The sequence below is a fragment of the Poecile atricapillus genome, chromosome 21 (assembly GCF_030490865.1).
Source record: "Poecile atricapillus isolate bPoeAtr1 chromosome 21, bPoeAtr1.hap1, whole genome shotgun sequence".
Classification (NCBI taxonomy): domain Eukaryota; kingdom Metazoa; phylum Chordata; class Aves; order Passeriformes; family Paridae; genus Poecile; species Poecile atricapillus.
In genome coordinates, this window is record NC_081269.1 from 5448463 (window position 1) to 5466551 (window position 18089).

At 42.8% G+C, this 18089-nt stretch overlaps 1 protein-coding gene across 1 annotated transcript; it reads right to left on the bottom strand.

Annotated features, from left to right (window-relative positions):
- Nucleotides 1-3894: 3894 nt before the first annotated feature.
- SLC13A2 (solute carrier family 13 member 2) lies at nucleotides 3895-16459 on the bottom strand. Its single transcript, XM_058854405.1, has 12 exons — nucleotides 16337-16459; nucleotides 13228-13356; nucleotides 12738-12874; nucleotides 11405-11625; nucleotides 10354-10531; nucleotides 10020-10142; nucleotides 8849-9070; nucleotides 8650-8747; nucleotides 7969-8090; nucleotides 6397-6558; nucleotides 5379-5516; nucleotides 3895-4650 (listed from the first exon to the last, which is right to left on the bottom strand). The coding sequence occupies exons 1-12, from the start codon at nucleotides 16436-16438 to the stop codon at nucleotides 4519-4521; spliced, it is 1764 nt and encodes a 587-aa protein (XP_058710388.1). The 5' UTR covers nucleotides 16439-16459; the 3' UTR covers nucleotides 3895-4518.
- Between the last annotated feature and the right edge of the window lie 1630 nt (nucleotides 16460-18089).

An 18089-nucleotide genomic window follows, 5' to 3' on the forward strand; every position in this document is an offset into this window, starting at 1 on the left:
TTCTTTTCCATATGGACAATTTTAATAAATTTTATTAATTTTTTTTGACTCTGCTGCCCTGCTTTGCTTTTGAAAAGTGTCCTCTTGTTTCATTCCTTGTTTAAGGAGATTTTTAAGGAAAATCAACACCAGAGCAGGTGCTTGTCCTGGATTTGGGGACCCTGGGCATGGCCTGGTGCAGTGTCTGCAGCCAGCAGGGGACACATGGGGAGAGAAGCTGAACCTCCTGGATGGTTTCGGTGTGTTAATATGATTAAAGGATAAATAATACTAAATGTTTCCTTAATAGGAGAAAATACCCAGCATTGACAGTAGTGATTAAGTTCCATTAAACAGTTGTTAGTTTGGACACCAGGTGATTAGTACATCCAAACCACTTCATTTCCAGACTTTGGCACCTTGGTCATTACTAACTCAAGCCATAAAGTTCAGTGAATCAAGTTGTAAATAGTTTTATTGGTCCCATGTTGGGAAAAAAAAACAACAAAATGAGGGTTGTGAAATTCCCGGATGGTTTCAAGTTATGTGTTTCTTAAGTCCTTGTGTTTCTGCTCTCTGTACTTCAGTTATTCCTCATTGCAGAGGGTTTAAACTCTGTTCCTGCTTTGGCAAGCACTAAATCCAGTGGGCTAATTGAGAGCAGAGAATTGTATTCCTAAAATAAAATAAAGCAAATGGAGAGAAGGCTGGAGATGCACACAGCTGCCAACATGCCATAGTTATCCAAGGGAGGAATTTCCTCAAGGACACAAGGAGCTTTTACAGCTCCTGGAGAAAGGTCCACAGTTACTCACATGCTGCTGATAATTGAATAAAACACACAACCTCATGTTTTTGTTTGTTTGCTAAAAAAAATTTTCACCTTTTTGAGAATTATTTCATGTCCATTTTATGATAAGGTGTCCTTGCAAGTAGTTTTTATTTATTTCCTTTCATTTTTAATGGAGGTTTAGGAATTGAGTTGTATGTCCTGGACACATTTCAAGATGTCAGTGCTATACAACAAAGCTCATTTTAATACCTCTTAAGTGACTGGGAGCAAATTTTTGGTTTCTCCAAACCAATTTGAGGATTAGAAAGATGTGCTGGCTTCATTCTGGTTTAGCTTTCAAATTGCCATGTGTCCTGTTAAGTCTGTTTATGATTTCAGTGACCCTTGCATCACTCCCATGCCACTTCACAAATTGCTGCCGAGGTGTTTATGGCCAGGTGCCTTTCCCAAATGTAAGCGATTTTTCAAGGAGCCTGCCCAGAAACCATCAGCTTTTATGGTGTGGTCACAGAAATGGTGTGTTTTTAGCGGGGTAAGGCCTCCCTGATCCCTCAGAGTGCGTGTGTGTGCCTGCAGAAGCCGTGTGTGTGTGCGAGGCGAGGCAGGACAGCTCCATAACTGCAGGGAGAATGGAGGAGGTGACTCGGAGTCACCACTTACTCACTGCCACACACTGTGGGAAACCTGTCTTTTGTGGTTTTGCACAGTCCTTTTTAGGCCAAGGCAGGCAAAAAGACACACGTCCCCCCCTCAACCAACCTTGTTACCAAATTTATCACTGGTGGAGAGCGAGCTCGGTGTCAGCTCCGAGCTGAGGAGCTGCACTGGGAATCCCAGCTGAGCACAGCAGGTGCTGAGCTGGCAGTTTCACAACAGATTGTGAAATTTGATCACACAATGGGAAATAGAGCCACTCCTTGAGGGCAATATCTGGAAACATAATGGGGAACCACCCTTCAAAGGTGATCCGGGTAATAATGGGGCTTAGAAACACTTTCTACCTGCTTTGCTTAGAAAATTATGAAAATTTTTAATAGTGTTACTGGTTTTTGCACAAGCACACTATATTTAGCTGTACCTTGACTGGTCCTGAGCTCAGACACACCCAAGGCAATAAACTGCCCAGTGCCACCACCACTGCAAGGTGGAAAGTGGTCATGAAATTCTCAGTTCTCCTTCTATCCTGGTGTTCTTCTCTTCTCTTCTCTTCTCTTCTCTTCTCTTCTCTTCTCTTCTCTTCTCTTCTCTTCTCTTCTCTTCTCTTCTCTTCTCTTCTCTTCTCTTCTCTTCTCTTCTCTTCTCTTCTCTTCTCTTCTCTTCTCTTCTCTTCTCTTCTCTTCTCTTCTCTTCTCTTCTCTTCTCTTCTCTTCTCTTCTCTTCTCTTCTCTTCTCTTCTCTTCTCTTCTCTTCTCTTCTCTTCTCTTCTCTTCTCTTCTCTTCTCTTCTCTTCTCTTCTCTTCTCTTCTCTTCTCTTCTCTTCTCTTCTCTTCTCTTCTCTTCTCTTCTCTTCTCTTCTCTTCTCTTCTCTTCTTCTCTTCTCTTTTCTCTTCTCTTCTCTTCTCTTCTCTTCTCTTCTCTTCTCTTCTCTTCTCTTCTTCTTCTCTTCTCTCCTACAGATTTTCACTCCTATTTTTTTCTGGAATTTGGTCATTTTTCCAGCCTCTGAGTAACTTCCACTGCAGATATTCCCTGGTAAATCATGTACTCACCCATGTTAATGAATGTGGAACACCCAGCATTAATGCATTGGCCCCATGACACTTTGCTACTTGATGTCTCTCTCCTTTCTTCTTGAGATTGGCATAAAGATTGCACCTGTGCTCCTGCAGGTACTTTATGCACACCACAGCCTCTGAATAATGTAGACTAATAGAAAAGACTTCAAAGAACCATAACACAGTTTTAAAATGGCTGGAAGGAGAGGCTGACGGGAAATGTTATAAGAATTCCACCTTTCCTGCTTAGCTAAGCAGTAATTTAGGAGGACAGGTAAAGTCTGCGCGAGTATTTCAAAGAAAACAAAAAGCAAACAAAAGCAGAACACACTGCCCTGATGCTGGAGACAAAGGGAGGGAGAAGGGAGAGGCTCTCAGCAAATCATCTGCTCCAGTTTGTCATTTTTAAGTCTTCAGACAGAGGGTGAGCAGGGTAATGAAAATATTTAGAGAGATTTGGGTGTTATTTGATAGAGGGAGACACAAAGGGAGAGTGGTGCAGCAGTGACCCAAGCAAGTCATTAAGTGATTGAAATCTGTTACCCAGGAGCTCATTAGCAACAGAGAGTAAATGCCTTTCCTTCTGGAGCTATGGGTATTCTGCTGGATATCTATCTCACATCAAATTAAAACTCTGTCAAAGCCACCAGGATTAACACCAGGCTGCTCTTTCCAAGACAGTGATTTCCACAGACACTGGAATCATCAGTGCTGAGGAATCAGTGACCAGCAGACACCAGAATTATCTGGATATTTGGAACTGGAAAAAAATGCTGCAAGTCAGTGAATTCAGGCATTTTATGAATCAAAATTGCATTGCATAGGATAAAGAAAAAAAGAAAGATTTTAGGGAGAGCATATTCTTTTAGAGTGAAATTCGGTCATTTTCTCATGGAACCAGTGTGGAGATCCCATCGGAGTGGGATTTCAGAAATGCACTTTGTGTTTAAGCAGGGAACAGCAGAACAGAGGTTTCAGGGGCACACATTGAATAACTGCTCTGTCTGAGCCCAGCCTCATTTATGGCACTGAGAGGTTGTTTTGGCAGAGTGCCTTTGGATATTTGTCAGTTTGGTCATTGGGAATTTATCTGCTACTGAAAGTCAGCTCCAGCAGAATAGGGATTAGATATGTAACAGGATACATAATAGGCTTTTAACAAGGACAATCTTGGGCTGGACATTCCAAGATATTTGTCTCAGTAATAATAACAATGTAATTATGACTTTAAAGATAAGAGAAAATCAGCTATGCTGATTTCTGTGACTATTTAAAGATATTGTAAGTGAGCACATGGACAAACAGTTGATACCTGGAAAGCAGAAGCAGTGATTTATAATAAAATAAACTGCAGAACACAGGGGTACATTAAAAAAAAATAAATCTTTAATGCAATCATGTATATTTTAGGACATAGAGATTCTCTCCTTTTCAGGGAAAGGTCTTATTATGAACTTGCAGGCTGCAATCTGACATAAATAACACTGGGGCGGATGTTCTGGAAGAAAAATAATCTTTTACATTCCTAACATTGGGACTGAAAATAAATATATTTCAAAATGATTTTTCAGTGATCACAGCTTGCTGTCAGTGCCCACAGAGTACATAACAATCATGTACACCTTGCACATTTACACATAGACAGGTGGAGAGCTGTGACAGCACAGATCTGTGCATGAAATCAGGAACTCAGAGTCTCTCTCTCCTTCCTCTCCTGTATTCAAACCTCTCTTATTTTTTTACTTGCTGCAGATTTCAGACTTGCTGGAAAAGCACTGGGGGCAAACACCCCTGCAGAGGCAGAAAATCTAAAGGTGGGAGGGCTGGAAAGCCAGAAGCCACCTCATCCTCCTGCTGGGGTGACAAACCCGAGCAGCAGCCGGGCAATTTCACTGCTGTTATCAACAGGAGGATTTCACCTGTCCTTTTCCACACAACAGGCTTTTCTCTAAACCTCTGCCTCTGGGGGTGACAGTCCTGCTGTCCTTGCAGCTCTGGCAGGAGCAGCCGTGGTTCTGCCTCCTCCTCACGTCACAGACAGTTCCCAGACTTGTTTGCCCACGATGGGAAGGTTTGCAGCTGGAACAAGGATGAAGCCCAGGTGTTGATGGCCAGAGTGATGGTCAGAACTCCCAGGATGTTGAGAACAAACCCAGCTTTGGCCTAGAATTATAAAAGAGAAGCCTTGTTAGCAGCCCTGAGCACCTTTTTCCTTCCTTGATGGTTGGGATGGGTTGCATGGTTTGATTTTCTCTTTTGAGGTTTTTTCACACCTCCACCAAATTACATTTAAGTTGTTTTTCCTCACAAACGTAATTTGCATAAAGCAAAAGGTTTCCATTGGATAAAACTCTTAAAACTACAAGTCCCAAAATCCTTTTAATCCAAGTCTCTTCTGACCTGGTATTTCTCTCTAACTTTGGGTTTCTTCTTGGATCAATGATAAGTTAGGGAAGTTATCAAGAGACATGGCACCGATGTCCTTGCATCTTTAGTGATTTCTTGAGGTGTCAGGGCACCCAGTGAGATGTGCCAGGCTGTTCCCTGTCCCTGCAGAAGGACTGCCCAGGTGACAGGGCTCTTTGACACCCTCATGCTCTATATTTGGATTTTTCAAGCAGTTGGACATTCCCAGCTCTTATTATAAAATCTTCAAGAAGCCCTGGCTGTTCTTTAAAAGCTCATTAGCACCTTTATAAGATTCTCAGAGTGTATTAGAGACAGTGTGACCCTTTCTTTGCACACACACATCTCCTTTCCACTTGACATAAGCCGGGCACAATGACTTTTCTAATGCTGCCCCAAGGAGAACCAGCATTGGGAAAAGGAAAGATCAAACCTAGGGGTGAAAATTTCGGAAAGAAAACGTTGTTTGGTTTCTTTTTCCTCACCATATCAATAACCCTGAGCTGTCCATAGGAAAAGACAATGGCATTGGGAGGAGTTGCCACGGGGAGCATGAAGGCCAGCGATGCAGAGAGTGTGCAGGGCAGCATGACATAGAGAGGGTTGAGGCAAATTGCTTCAGCCTGTGCACAAAAAAGAGAGCAGAGATGATGGTTTTGATACCCAGAAATGCACAGAAACCTTCTGGAAGAAATCTGATTGTATTTGTTCATGTCAGAAGTCTCATTCTTCTTCAAACACTGCAGCCACTCATATTTTGGCGCTGCTTTAGACACTTCCAGCATCTTTATGCAGCAGATGCAAGAATTGATTTTGTGGTCAGGGCTTTGTGTTGTTATAAATGGATAAATAATGCTTATATTCAGCTCTAAACTCTGGTTTCAAAATGGTTAAGAACAAAATTAAATTATCAGGGGAGGCAGGTGAAGCTCTGAAGGTGAGAGCTTTGGCTTAGAGGTTGGCTGGAGTCTGTACAAAAAGATGCAAAAAGATTTTGGAGGAGCTCATTCCAGTTTCTATCTGAAACCAGCTTTCCAGTTTGCAGAACTCTGCCTGCCCCAGCCACAGGAATCTCCTGTGGAAATGCAGAAGTCTGAATTAGGTCATGCTATCACCTTCAGAGACTTCTGGAAGGCCAGTGGTGGGGGTGAAATGGGTGAAATACGGTCATGGAATGTTGCAGGCAAGGAAATGCTGCTGCTGGTGCTGTCCCCGTGCAGAACAAATTGGAAAAAACAAGTACAGCTGGCAGTGACCTCATGTTTAGGCCAGAAGGCAAAGTCTTCATATGCCAATGAATTTAATCCCTTGCTTTTCACCAGCAATGATTTCAGAAAGGTGGAACTAAGCACGGTGTGTGTTTGCATATGCACACTCAGATTTTTGTTCTAAGTCCTGATGGGACACAGGAAGCAGCGCTTGGCTTTGCCAGCCAGTGAGTTTTGACAGCTGAGGAGCTGAAGAATGTCCTGATAAAGAGTATTTGGAAAGGCTGGGGCTCACCATTGAAGCCAGAATGGGGAGGAAGAGGGTGGTGGTGGCCACGTTGCTGGTGCACTCGGTGAAGGTGGCGATGAGGAGGCACAGCAGGAAGGTGATGGCCGGGTGAGGGATGCTCTGCAGAGGTGTCAGCTGCGTGCCCAACCACGCAGACAGACCAGATTCCTGCAACACAGCAAAGAGGGGTGCCAGGCTGGGCAGGGAACAGCCACATCAGTGCCCTGGTGAAGCTCTCATTCCCTCCCTTCTCACAGCAGTTCTCGTGCAGACTGCTGAAAAACACATTGGATTGTTCAGCAGGTTCAACAACAACAACAAAACCCCATTATTTCCCATCCAAGGAACTGGAAAGTAGGAGTTCCTGCATTTATAGTGCATTATTGACAGCAAATAATTATTTCTCTCTTCAGATCATTACTTGTACGTGATCAATATTTCAGGCACATTTTTTTTTTAATGTAAGCAAAGATATTTGAATTCATTTCCTAAAATATTTTTATATATATTTTATCACATGCTGTAGTGATTTAATGTCATTTCATCACACTGCCTCAGATCTTAATAACTGTCTGAATCTTTTCACACCCTTCATCCTTGTCAGTCACTGGGAAGTAGCAGCATCCACTCTGTCATTCTGGGCTTTCTGCAGCAGCTTTTATGTGTTTGATTATTTATTCTAGCATAAATTAAAATATTTTTAATTATTAATATAATTAAATTAAATATTTCCTTTTCCAGACACGTGCTTTTCCATTTTAATTTTGATCTTTGAATTCTAAGCTAGTACTTCTAGGTGCTTGAAGCCTTTTAGAATTTCTTTATTGTGTATAGATTTAATAAAAGGATTGTCTGTTCCATCACTCAAATCATTACTGAAAAATAATGTGTAGCACTGGGCTCACTCCTGCAGATGTTATTTTCCTGCTCCTGAAGTTTCTCTAGCAAGCTCTACATTTCTCTTCTAACAGTTTAATTTAAATCCTATTTCCATAAATCCTTGGTTTGAAATACTTTGGGGACCCCTCCTGGGTAAATCATCTCCTCATGGTGGCCTCATCAATTACATTTTATTTAAAAGAGCCTTTGAGGTGTTGGGGCAGTTTCTTAATCAACCACTTTTCTAGAAACACAATTAACTGTGCTGCCCTGATTGGCGGTGCCATCCCACGGCACGGGGAACAACCAGGATTTATCCTGATCCCGGGATCCCAAGGATGGTCCCAGCTCCAGGAGTGCAGTGAATGACAGGAATGCTAGGTGCTGCCATGTGTGAGAGTTAAAATACCACTTCCAGATGAAAGTTGGCAAGCAAAATATTTTCTTATTCAACCCCTTTTGGGGTTTTATTGCATCTAGCATAGGAGTTTATCTAGGATTCAAATTGTTATTTGTTTAGCACTAATGGCAGACTAAAAACTGACTGTGCTGCACATATGCAACTGTGTTATGGCTCTTTCCTTAAGAGCTTACCAAAGGAGCATTTGATGCTCCCAGTGTGCCCTCTTGTGTCCTGGGACAGCAGGAAGAGCAAAGAAAGCACCCAGGAGGACACAAATCTGAGCTGAGGAATGTTACCTCACTGCCTTTGGCCAAGGCAAAGCCACCTCCCAGCAGGAAGACGATGTTCCACGGCATCTTCTCCTGAACAGTTCTCCAGTCCAGGAGGGCTGGAGGTGCCCGGAACTTTGCTCTGCCCTCTGGAACCCAAGAGAGATTTGGTGAAGCCACGTCAGACTCTCCAAAGAAAGGAGAACTTCTTGGTGGGAGGTGAGTTTGGTCTGAGCATCAGGAATCCCTGCTGTCAGCAAACTCTGGAATGATCTCCTGAAGCGAATGCTGGGAGCACCACCAACAAAGGTTTTCAAACTTGACTTGCAAAAGCTCTAATGAATGATCTGTAGCTGCTCCAAGAAGCACAGTAGGAGGCAAGGAAGGGTGAGTTAAAGGTGTGGCAACAGCTCTGTGTGTTTCTCTTAAGTCCTGTATTCCCTCCTGAAGATTCCAGCTCAGAATCCTTTACAAATGTGTATAACAGGAGCAGGAACACTGATAATTAGGATAAGAGTTTCCTAATTAGTTAAATGATGAGAAACAGAGAATTTCATGCAATATGTGCTTTGCCAAACCCAAAGCACACAGCTAGAAGAGCAGCTTGAATTGTTATTGAATATTTGAAGTTTCCTTTGTGAACTAAAAATGTGAAAATTTCCCAAGTACCTATTCAGACTGCCCATTTTTGGTGCTTCAGGGACTCACCTGTTTGCTCTTCATCTCTGTCCTGGTTGGAAAAGCCAGAAGGGAGGATGAAGAGCAAAATGGAAATGAAGAGGGCGACAGTAGCATCGGTGACATAGCTGCAATAGAGCAGTCAGGTGTTTATTCAGATGTGTTTTCAGCTGGGTAAAATCCAGCCAATTCCATTTTTATTCAAAGTGAGGAGGAGAAGCAGCACTACCTTGTATTATCATTGTTGAAGAGAACGGTTGCCCAGCCTGGGATGAATCCAGGTTCTCTTGTAAACCACAGCACCACCAGGAGAATGAAGAGGATTGAAACTTCTATTTCTGCAAATCTCATTTTGCCCAGTTTCTTGCTCTCTTCCTTGATGGTTTCATAGGCCTGTTTCTCCTTAGCCTTGGCAGCAGGACCGGCACCACAACCAAAATTCTTCTTAAAACTGGAAGAAAACGGATGAGAAATGTCAGAGAAATTTGCCAGGTATCCCGAGAGTTAAAAATCTAAATTTTGTACTCAATCATAATGCCTTTATATCTATTTACATATGAATATTGAAATTAAATATATTATAATTTGCAACCATGGTGAGTAGGAGCTGCATGTCTTGGCAAGATGACGAGAAAAAAGCTTCCTGCTCATAAAAGCTCATTATTTAAATGTAAAGAAGTGAGATATCTGGGCACATGAGGAAAAAAATTACAGAATCACACAACAGTTTGTGTTGGAAGAGACCCTAAATTCCATTTCATTCCAATTTCCTGCCATGGGCAGGGACACCTTCCACTAGACTGGGACAATGTTAATGTGATTGACAAGGCTGCTTGATCACTGGGAAGTAAAGAGCTTTTTAAATTGATAATGAGAATTTGAAAGGAGGAATTTGAAGGCAAGAATACCATTTCAGGTGTAACAGCACTCTTTCCATGTAAAATTAGGGAAGTTGGGATAATACAAACATGATAAGCTGAGAATTAAACAGGCAGGCAATGCAAACTGGTTGTGTTGGGTGATCTGCACCAGAACCAGCACAGAACTAATCTAGGTCTGGAGCAGCCCTGGTCACAAAGGCATTTACCAGCTCTCTGTAGAAACCAATTTCCTGCTCTGGAGCACAGCAATCTCCTAGGACACGACAGCAATGCTGCAGAACAGGTCATGTGCACTCAGAGCTCCCTATTTTCATTTACAGAGTACATTTAGATAGGATTTGATCAGATCCCTCGAAGAAAAACTCGCAGAATTTTAACAGGCACTGAGAGTTCTGTTCTGGTCTCTGTATTGCCAGGGCTTTGTCACCTCCTGTGTGATTTTTGTCATCAGTAAAAGGGTTCCTGGTGTTGGACCAGCCCTCGATCAGAGCCCCAGTGCAGGGGCTCAGGGGAACTCACTTGAAGCCCAAGTACAGGATCTGCAGCCAAATCCACGCCAAAATCAGCAGCAGCACCATGGTGGGGAAGGCAAAGGAGAACCAGGAGGCAAAGTTGATGATGCCACCGTTGTCTTTAAAGAGGCTGGAAAATGCAGGTGGCTGTTAGCATCCAGAATTCCACATTCTCTTTTGTCCTCCATTAATGAGTCAGCAAAGGGGAGGTTCAGTGGGGACCATTAAGGAAAAGCAGCTCCCAGGAAAGGGACCAGACCGATATTTTCCTTCTCAGAGCTGCCTGGGGGTCAGCTGCAGCACAATGCTGCAGTTTTGGGGGTATGGAATCCCAGACTTACTCATTAATTTGTCCTTGCAGCACGAGGTTTGGTGTTGTCCCAGTCAGAGTGGCGATCCCTCCAATGCTGGATGAGTAACAAATGCAGAGGGACATTCCCTTGGAGAGATTCAAATGTTTCTTCTCAATCTCTTCATTTCTCTTACTCTCTTCCTCCACTGTCAGGACATGAGAATTACCTAGATGCCAAGGAACAAAAGAGATGCAGGAGGATATTGGACAGGAAAAGGCCTTGGGCCTGCATTATTTAATATTTCAAGGCTAGAACACAATGGATTCAAAGCTGAAGGAACCCAAAGTTCTTCATTTTAAGGCTGGCATTGTTAATTTTTTGATCTTCTTCCCATTTTCGCTGGTTGTCTTGACACAGAACAGTTTTTCAGAGGGGAATTTGAAATGTGTGATAAAGTTTGAACCCACTGCTGACACTTCCTTGTGAATGAGGGCGATGTCTGAGCCGGGGGGTGAGGCAAGAATTCAGGGAATTAAAGCAGAGTTGGAGGAGCTGGGCTGAAGGGAACATTTCCTGCACCAGCACTGAGGTCCATGTTCAGAAACACTGGAATCACCTCAAAAATGGGGAGAAGGGCAAGACAGCTGGTAAAGAGATATTGCTGCTTGATTGTGTACCTTTGGATTAGAACAATCATTTTAATCCCTAACCTTCCAGCTGGAAATAGGCCAGAAATTTTCCCTTGGGAATGCCCTGTTATAAGTTACACAGTAGATAATAATTGAACAGACATAAATATGCAGGGAGATAGGAAGCCTGATGTAAAGTCTTCCCCTGGAAATTGGAGAATTTGTACTTTTTGTCTTTTTATTGAGTAGCTATAACCTCTTTGTATTTTTGATTTAACTTCAGCCAAGTCAGTAGCTCACTGTAGTTTTGTCTGGTTCTTGGAAGAGCCTCAGCAGTGCTGTGTGCTGCAGTCAGGATGATTTGGGGACAACCTTCTTTTAGAATTTTAACAAAGGAATTGTTGTGAGAAAAGAAAGCACCAGGTCATCCTCCATCAACCTGAAGAGAAAACCACCCACAACCCATTCACCTTTTTCCTCTGGTTCTTTGAAGCTCTCAGGTGGCTTCTCCTGCAGCTCAAAGGCTTTGTTGGTGTGCTCAGACCCTTGGTCAGTGGTGTCAGACTCAATTTCTGACTTGTGCAGCTGCTCCATCACTGCCTGTGCTATGGGGACCATCATGGCAGTGGTGGCTGTGTTGCTGATCCACATGGACAGGAAGGCTGTCACGATCATGAAACCCATCAGGAGCCTGAAATAAGAAGGTTTGGAAAAGCTGGATCAGAACTCAGCCCTGCAATGCTCTTTATTTTTGTTACAAAGAGTCAGCTGCTAATGCAGGGTTTGGAAAATGCTCAGCAATCCCCACCCAGCACTTCCTCCTGCTCTGGTCTGTTTTGTGAGAGACATAGTTAAGATTTAAGATAATTTTTCTTTTTCAACCCATATTTTTGACATTTTTATGGCTAAGAAAGTGGAATCTGGTAGCTTGGAGCAAGCAGTTTATCCAGTCACATCCTGCTTATTCCACATCCTTCTGGAGAAGACATTTCTCAATAACACATGTTAATGCATTATAATATATTTTGAAGAGGAATTGCAAGCTGAATTTGATCCCAAATGGCAATCAGTTTAAGCCATAGGGAAGATGATATCTTTTTTTTTTCTCTCTTGTTTTATCCCACCTCTATTATTTAAGATCCTCTTCTTTCTCATCTAAAATTCTAATCCTCGTTTCAGTATTACTCTGTTATTTGTCTCAAAATTATTCTTTAGATGAGATGTAGATTATATATCAGATGAAAAAGGGTTTATCTTGTATGCATTTTTATTCTATCACTTTGTAATTTCCTACAGTATTCCCTCTTCTTATGAGCTGAAACAGATTAAACAGGGTGATGTAGCCTGTGCAGGGCTTAAAGTTCTAGTCTGGAAAACATTTGTTGTTTTCCAAACAAGCACCCCTGTATTTCCTCTCCTCTTTGCAATCATCAGCAGACAGAGTGTCCATGTTTTCTGAATTCCAGCTGAGGTTTTTCCTGACTGCCCAAAGCTGTGCTCCAGGCCCAGCCTGGCAGCAGCCTTCTTTTTCCAGCATTGGCTCTCTTGTTGCTATTTCTCCACCTAAAACCCTTTTGGAATAAAAAAAAAAAACAAAAAAAAAAAACCCCACCCAAAACCCAAAAAGACACACCAAGAGTGTAACACCTCAAAGGATCCCCATTTGCAGGGTTTGCTCAGGCACTAACTCACTTGGGCTGTAGGAAAGCATTTGTAGGGCAAGATTTGTGGATTCCCATCAGAAATGGGGATCTAATGCCATAAAATCCTTTATCCCACAGCATTTGCCCCAGTGTAACTCACAGGGCTGGCCTGACACCTGTGATGAGCAGGACCCTCAGAGCCACTCGCTTGTGCAGGTTCCAGTTCTCGATGGCAATGGCCATCATCAGCCCCCCCAGAAACAGCATGTTGGTGTCCTTCAGGTACTCCTGACACACCTGGAGGGGCAGAAGGGAGAGGGAAGAGTCACAGGAGAGAGGGGGCATTTTCTGAGGGAGTTTATTCCAAAGGCATCAGCAGGGAGTAACTCTGGGTTGCATCTGGAAGGGGAATTTGCTTTGATTTCAGATTAGCAGCTCCACCCAGAGCTCACTCTGGGCTCGTGCAAGTTCTGGTCCATGGAGATGACAGAGAACAGTAAAAGGAATAATAAAAATTTAAGTAAAATGAAATAATAATGATATCAATCATATAAATATAGTGATTATGATGATGATCATAATATAATGCTGAGGAATAATCCCAGAATAAAAGCAGCTGACTGATTAATACATGGAGCGAGATCTCTTACTGTTGTTGAGTCCATGATATTCATTAGTGGGAACAGCAGGACTGGCAGGAGAGCTGTGACAGCCAAAGGCAGGGCTTCTGTGCACCAGAAAAGTGCCATCACTATGATCACATAGCCACACAGTGCCTCCTGCCAGGGGAAGGGGACACACAGTCAGAACACGATGAACATCGAACCTGGGGCTTTCCAGAAGCCAAGGCCCCATAATTACATTCACTGCCTGATAAAAGGATTAGAGAAAAGGTTATTTCCTGTGCTTCTCTCCCATCTGGCCTCTGACCTGTGCAGATCCTAATCAAATGACAAACCGTGCAGCAATCTCCTCAGAACTCTGAGGAGAAGATGAGGCCTTCAGCGGGGGCAGAAACAGTACCAGAGGGAAAGAAGAGTGGATGACTTTGGACCTTTCATGATAAGGGATTGGCAGTCACTGAATCAAGGCTTCTTGATTGTGCTGATGGTGTTATATTCTCTATTTATGTCCTTGAGCTGTAGAATCAGTTACTGATCCAGTCAAGGCTTCTCCACCTGTTTCCTCACAGGCTTCAGGTCATGGCCCAGGTGAACCTCAGCTAATCCCAGCAGCCTGGACTCCTTGTACTGGAAATACTTTTATAGCTTTTCACTTGATTTTTAGCTTAGTAGAGACTTTGAAAGGCTCACTGGCAGACTGGCTGCAGATCATTTCAGCTTCCACTGACTTGGTCTTGTTTGTTTGAGGAAAATGAGATCTCCTATTTCACGTCACTCTTTTTCTGAGAAAACCTTAATTTAGTTCTGCTTTGGCCATTCACTCCAGATTTCATGTAAAAATGTTTAAGTCAGTCCCTGTACACAGAAAACATTCAGAATTACTTGTCACAACAGTGGCATTTGATTGGGCTGAGGAAGAAAGTAAGAGGAGGTTTTGGTGTCTTCTGCACTTTGGAACTTGCAAAAATTCTTGGAGACACCAAAGCCAAAGGAAGGAAACCATGGATGTGTGGTCTGGGATAAAGGATGTCCACTAAAATAGACTGGGCAGTATGAATGACATTAACTGTAGTGATGAGGTGGATTACAGAAGATTAAACCAAGGAGCTGGAATAATGGGTGGCAGGATTGAATTTGGGATGTTTTGGAACGCACTCAGGAATTCTGAATGTGGTGTGGAGGTTCCAGAGCTGCTGAAGGGAAAGGGAAAGGGAAAGCAGGGAGCTGAGCAGCACAGAGGAGAGAAGACAGCAGTCTAGGTGAGAATTACCAAAGCAGCCAGGCTGAAGAAGTAAATCTGAGGGATTCCCAAGGACATGAAAATATTCCTTTTTGAGCCTTATTTTTGAACGAGAGAATTAAGAACCTCAATTATTCATCCTGCTGATCACTGAGAGCAATTTGCACTATCGACAATCCTTTTTCTCCATTTTTGTTATTAAAAAACACAGACAAGTGCCTTTTGAGAGACCCTAGCAGAGCTTTTGGATGTATCTTGTAGGAACTGTGCCATTGCCTTCCATCCTTCTGCGAACAGGCTCTCAGGAAAAACTGGAGAAGTGTTTTCCCAAAGTCGGCCATCCTGTAAGGACATTCGTCTGCCTTTAAGTAAGATTTTTAGCATGGTTTGCTCTCAATTATAATAGCTCAGTGTCCAGTGCTATGTCATTATAGGGCAGGTTAATAGATCAACAGAACAGAAAAAATGTGAAATTCCACCCTGTAGCTGCTGGCTCACACACTGTGTGCAGAGGCACCAGCTTTTCCTGCTCAGAAGTGGCACAGTGCACAATTTTAACCCCAAAAAAACCCTTCTTAAAGTTCTCCTAAGTCACAAAGGGAAAAATCCAGCATGTTTTCAATTTTTGTCTTGTTGCTGGCTGCACAGAAAGCAGAGAGAGTCATTTTCAGAGAGGAACTGAACCAAGACTGCTAAATCATTCCACAGGTAACTCCAAGGACTCACTGTATGTAACAATGCCTCCAGCAAGTGAGTTTGAACTCGTGGCCTCAGGACAAAAAAAAAAAAACAAACCCAACTCTGTCTCCTTAGAACTTTCCTGATCCTGATCTCTTTTCACTTCAGTAACTCCTTCGCCTATGGAAAAGTTAACTAGCAAAAAAAGATCGTTTTTATTTTTTCCCCCTCTTCCTAACAAGCTCTTAAGTAATAATTTAAACTATTTTATTTACCCAGTGAGGGAATGAGAGGCCACACCTGACCAGCTCAGAAACAGAGCTGTGAGGATGACAGAGCTTTGGGACAGGCAGGGAAGAGTTAGGGAGGTGGGGAATGAAGCTTGGAGAAGGAGCCTAAACTGGGAATCAGCAGGAACTGGGAGGGTGAGAGCAGAGAGAAGAGTTAGGACTTGGTGTCCAAAGAGAAGTGACAGGAGGGACAGTTTGGGACGAGCTCTTTCGTGGTGCTGGGGCTGTAACAAGAGACCAGAGATTAAATCTTTCTGCATGAAGAGCTTGGGAGTGCAAGAAACAATGAAGAAGCAGCAGAAGACTGGGAGTCTGTCAGCTCCCAGCTCTCTCTTTAAATAAACAATGTCCCAGGAATACCTGCCCAGATACTACAGCTCCCCAGTCAACTTTTCCTGCAGGAACCCTGAGCCAGGTGTCTTCCAGAACTTGGTGTTTTAAATTTAAAGTTCTTGTTTGGGAAGATTCTTACAGAAATATGCTAAAGCAAGACTGAAATTCATGTTATTTTCTCTTATCTATCAGAATGTCTTGTCTGGCTAACAATGCCTCTTCTAAGCAGCAGTGACAGCACAGAAAAAATTAAAATATTAGGACTGAACACTGTTAGAAAATGAAAAGGGGGATTAATATTGAGCCTTAGGTCCACACCAGTAATCTTCAGCATAGAAAGTCCTTGTCTAAATGAGCCAGATGCAAAGCAAGAGTCACAAAACCTCACGTCACTGAGTGTTCCTCTAGAAGATGCGATCACAGATGCTGCTGCTCATCCATCTACGCCCCAAAGTTTTACATCACCCCAATATGCTCAGGAAAAAAAGAAAAGAGATGTCCAAGCAGTAGATGCAGGTGCTCTGAGAAAGAACTTCTTTACACTTGAAAACAGCAGCTCTGAGATGTTTTAAACCGAACTTTAAAAATTCCTTACCTTGGTAGGCAGAACCAGAGGCAGAGGGAGAAAGATGAGGGGCACCAAGACGATGATGAGATATTTCCTGCAGGCCAGCACTGCCTGCCAGGAGAAAGCCATGGTGCTGGAGCTAGCCCAGTGCTGAACGGCCTGGAATCTGCTGCTTGGAGCCTATATAAACACCAGGGAATATTAACCATTGACCTCGGGAGATTGGGTGTTGTTTTTGGAACTGTAATCGGAGAAAGAAGGAAGAGAACAAAGAAGGGAGGAGACAGTAAAGAGTGTCAGAGCAGGAACTTTCTCAAGAGAATCTTTCGGGAAGGTGATAAATCCATTAGAGATTTAACTCCTTGTGGAGCAAGTGGGTTTTTGAAAGCATCCTGGAATGACCTACACTTTTAAAAATACAATGTTTTGGTCTCTAATAATGCTCTCTTTGAATAGGTACTATTATTCCTCCTATCAAGAAAGAGAAACTGCTCCCTCCAAAACAGGTTGAAAAATTATTTCCATTTTCAAAAAATACGAAGGAACACTGAAAACGACATCTGCATCTACAATGCTCAAATACAGGGATTAGAAACACCAAAGTAAAATGTTTATGTCATGTAATCATTGTTTATGATGTTTATGTTTGTTCACTGAGAAATTCACTTTGGGTAGCAAAACCCACTGGGCAGAGCTGCTGTCACCAGGTGCCACTTCAAGTCCCCACACAGAAAGGGACTGACAGTCCTTACCTTTGGTTTTAGTGGATTGGGAAAGACTTGGCTGCAAGGGATCCCTTTGCAGACACTGGGCTATTTTTTATTTTGCTTTTTCCCCCCACATTTTTGATCTGGCAGGTTTATAGTCACAGCTTTGGGAACTTGCAGGGTGTATTGGGTGGGGGAGAATTAAGAAGAAATGGTGCTACAGGGAAATTACCAGTGATTCTTGTCCCAATTGCAGGCATCTCCCAAAACACAAGCTGTGAATCACTAGATTCCATACATTTGCAGGAATAGTACAAATCATTTGAAGTCCAAAGGATATTTCTTGTTAATGCCACGTTGATGGCTTTGTTGGATCATCCAAGCACATCCCTCAGGTAATGATGATAACATTTCCATTTTATTGGTATAAATCACCTTGGTACTGTTTATAGCTTTCTCAAGAAGAGAGATACAAAGGGAAGCATGGTCATTAGGTCATCTGATGTCAGCTCCACAAAAAGCTTCTGCTGTTTCTGCCTCTCATCCCTTTTCTGCCAGGGCTTGTTTTCTCTCAAGAAAGTGCTAATGATGGAAAATCAGCTGCCAGATTTGCAAGCTGGGCTTGGGCATATTGCTCACAACAAACAGCATCACCTTTCTTGGTGCCAACCCTGAGCTTTAGCATCTCATCCTTGGTACAAAAAGAATGAGAAAGCGCTTTCAAATTAACTCTATTCCCTCACATCTTGCGTCCATTGGATGTTTAATTACTGCCTGACAAGGTGTAGTGGCAAAAGCAGCCAACAGCAAGGTCATTTTTCTGCTTTTTACTCTTATGCCCAAAGGTTGCAATGGAAATCTAAAAGAACAGCTCGTTCTTAAATCTCTGCAACACAAAGGTTGGCCTCCAGCTGAAGCCCCATTTATGGAGTGAAAATACCAATGGTGGAAGGGTCTCAGCTGAAGAATTGTGCCTATTCTTTAAAAGTATCACCTCCACAGAGATGGCTGCCACTGTCATGTGAGTCACAATACTCTCAAAGATGATAAAAATGAGTTATAGAAGTGCTTAA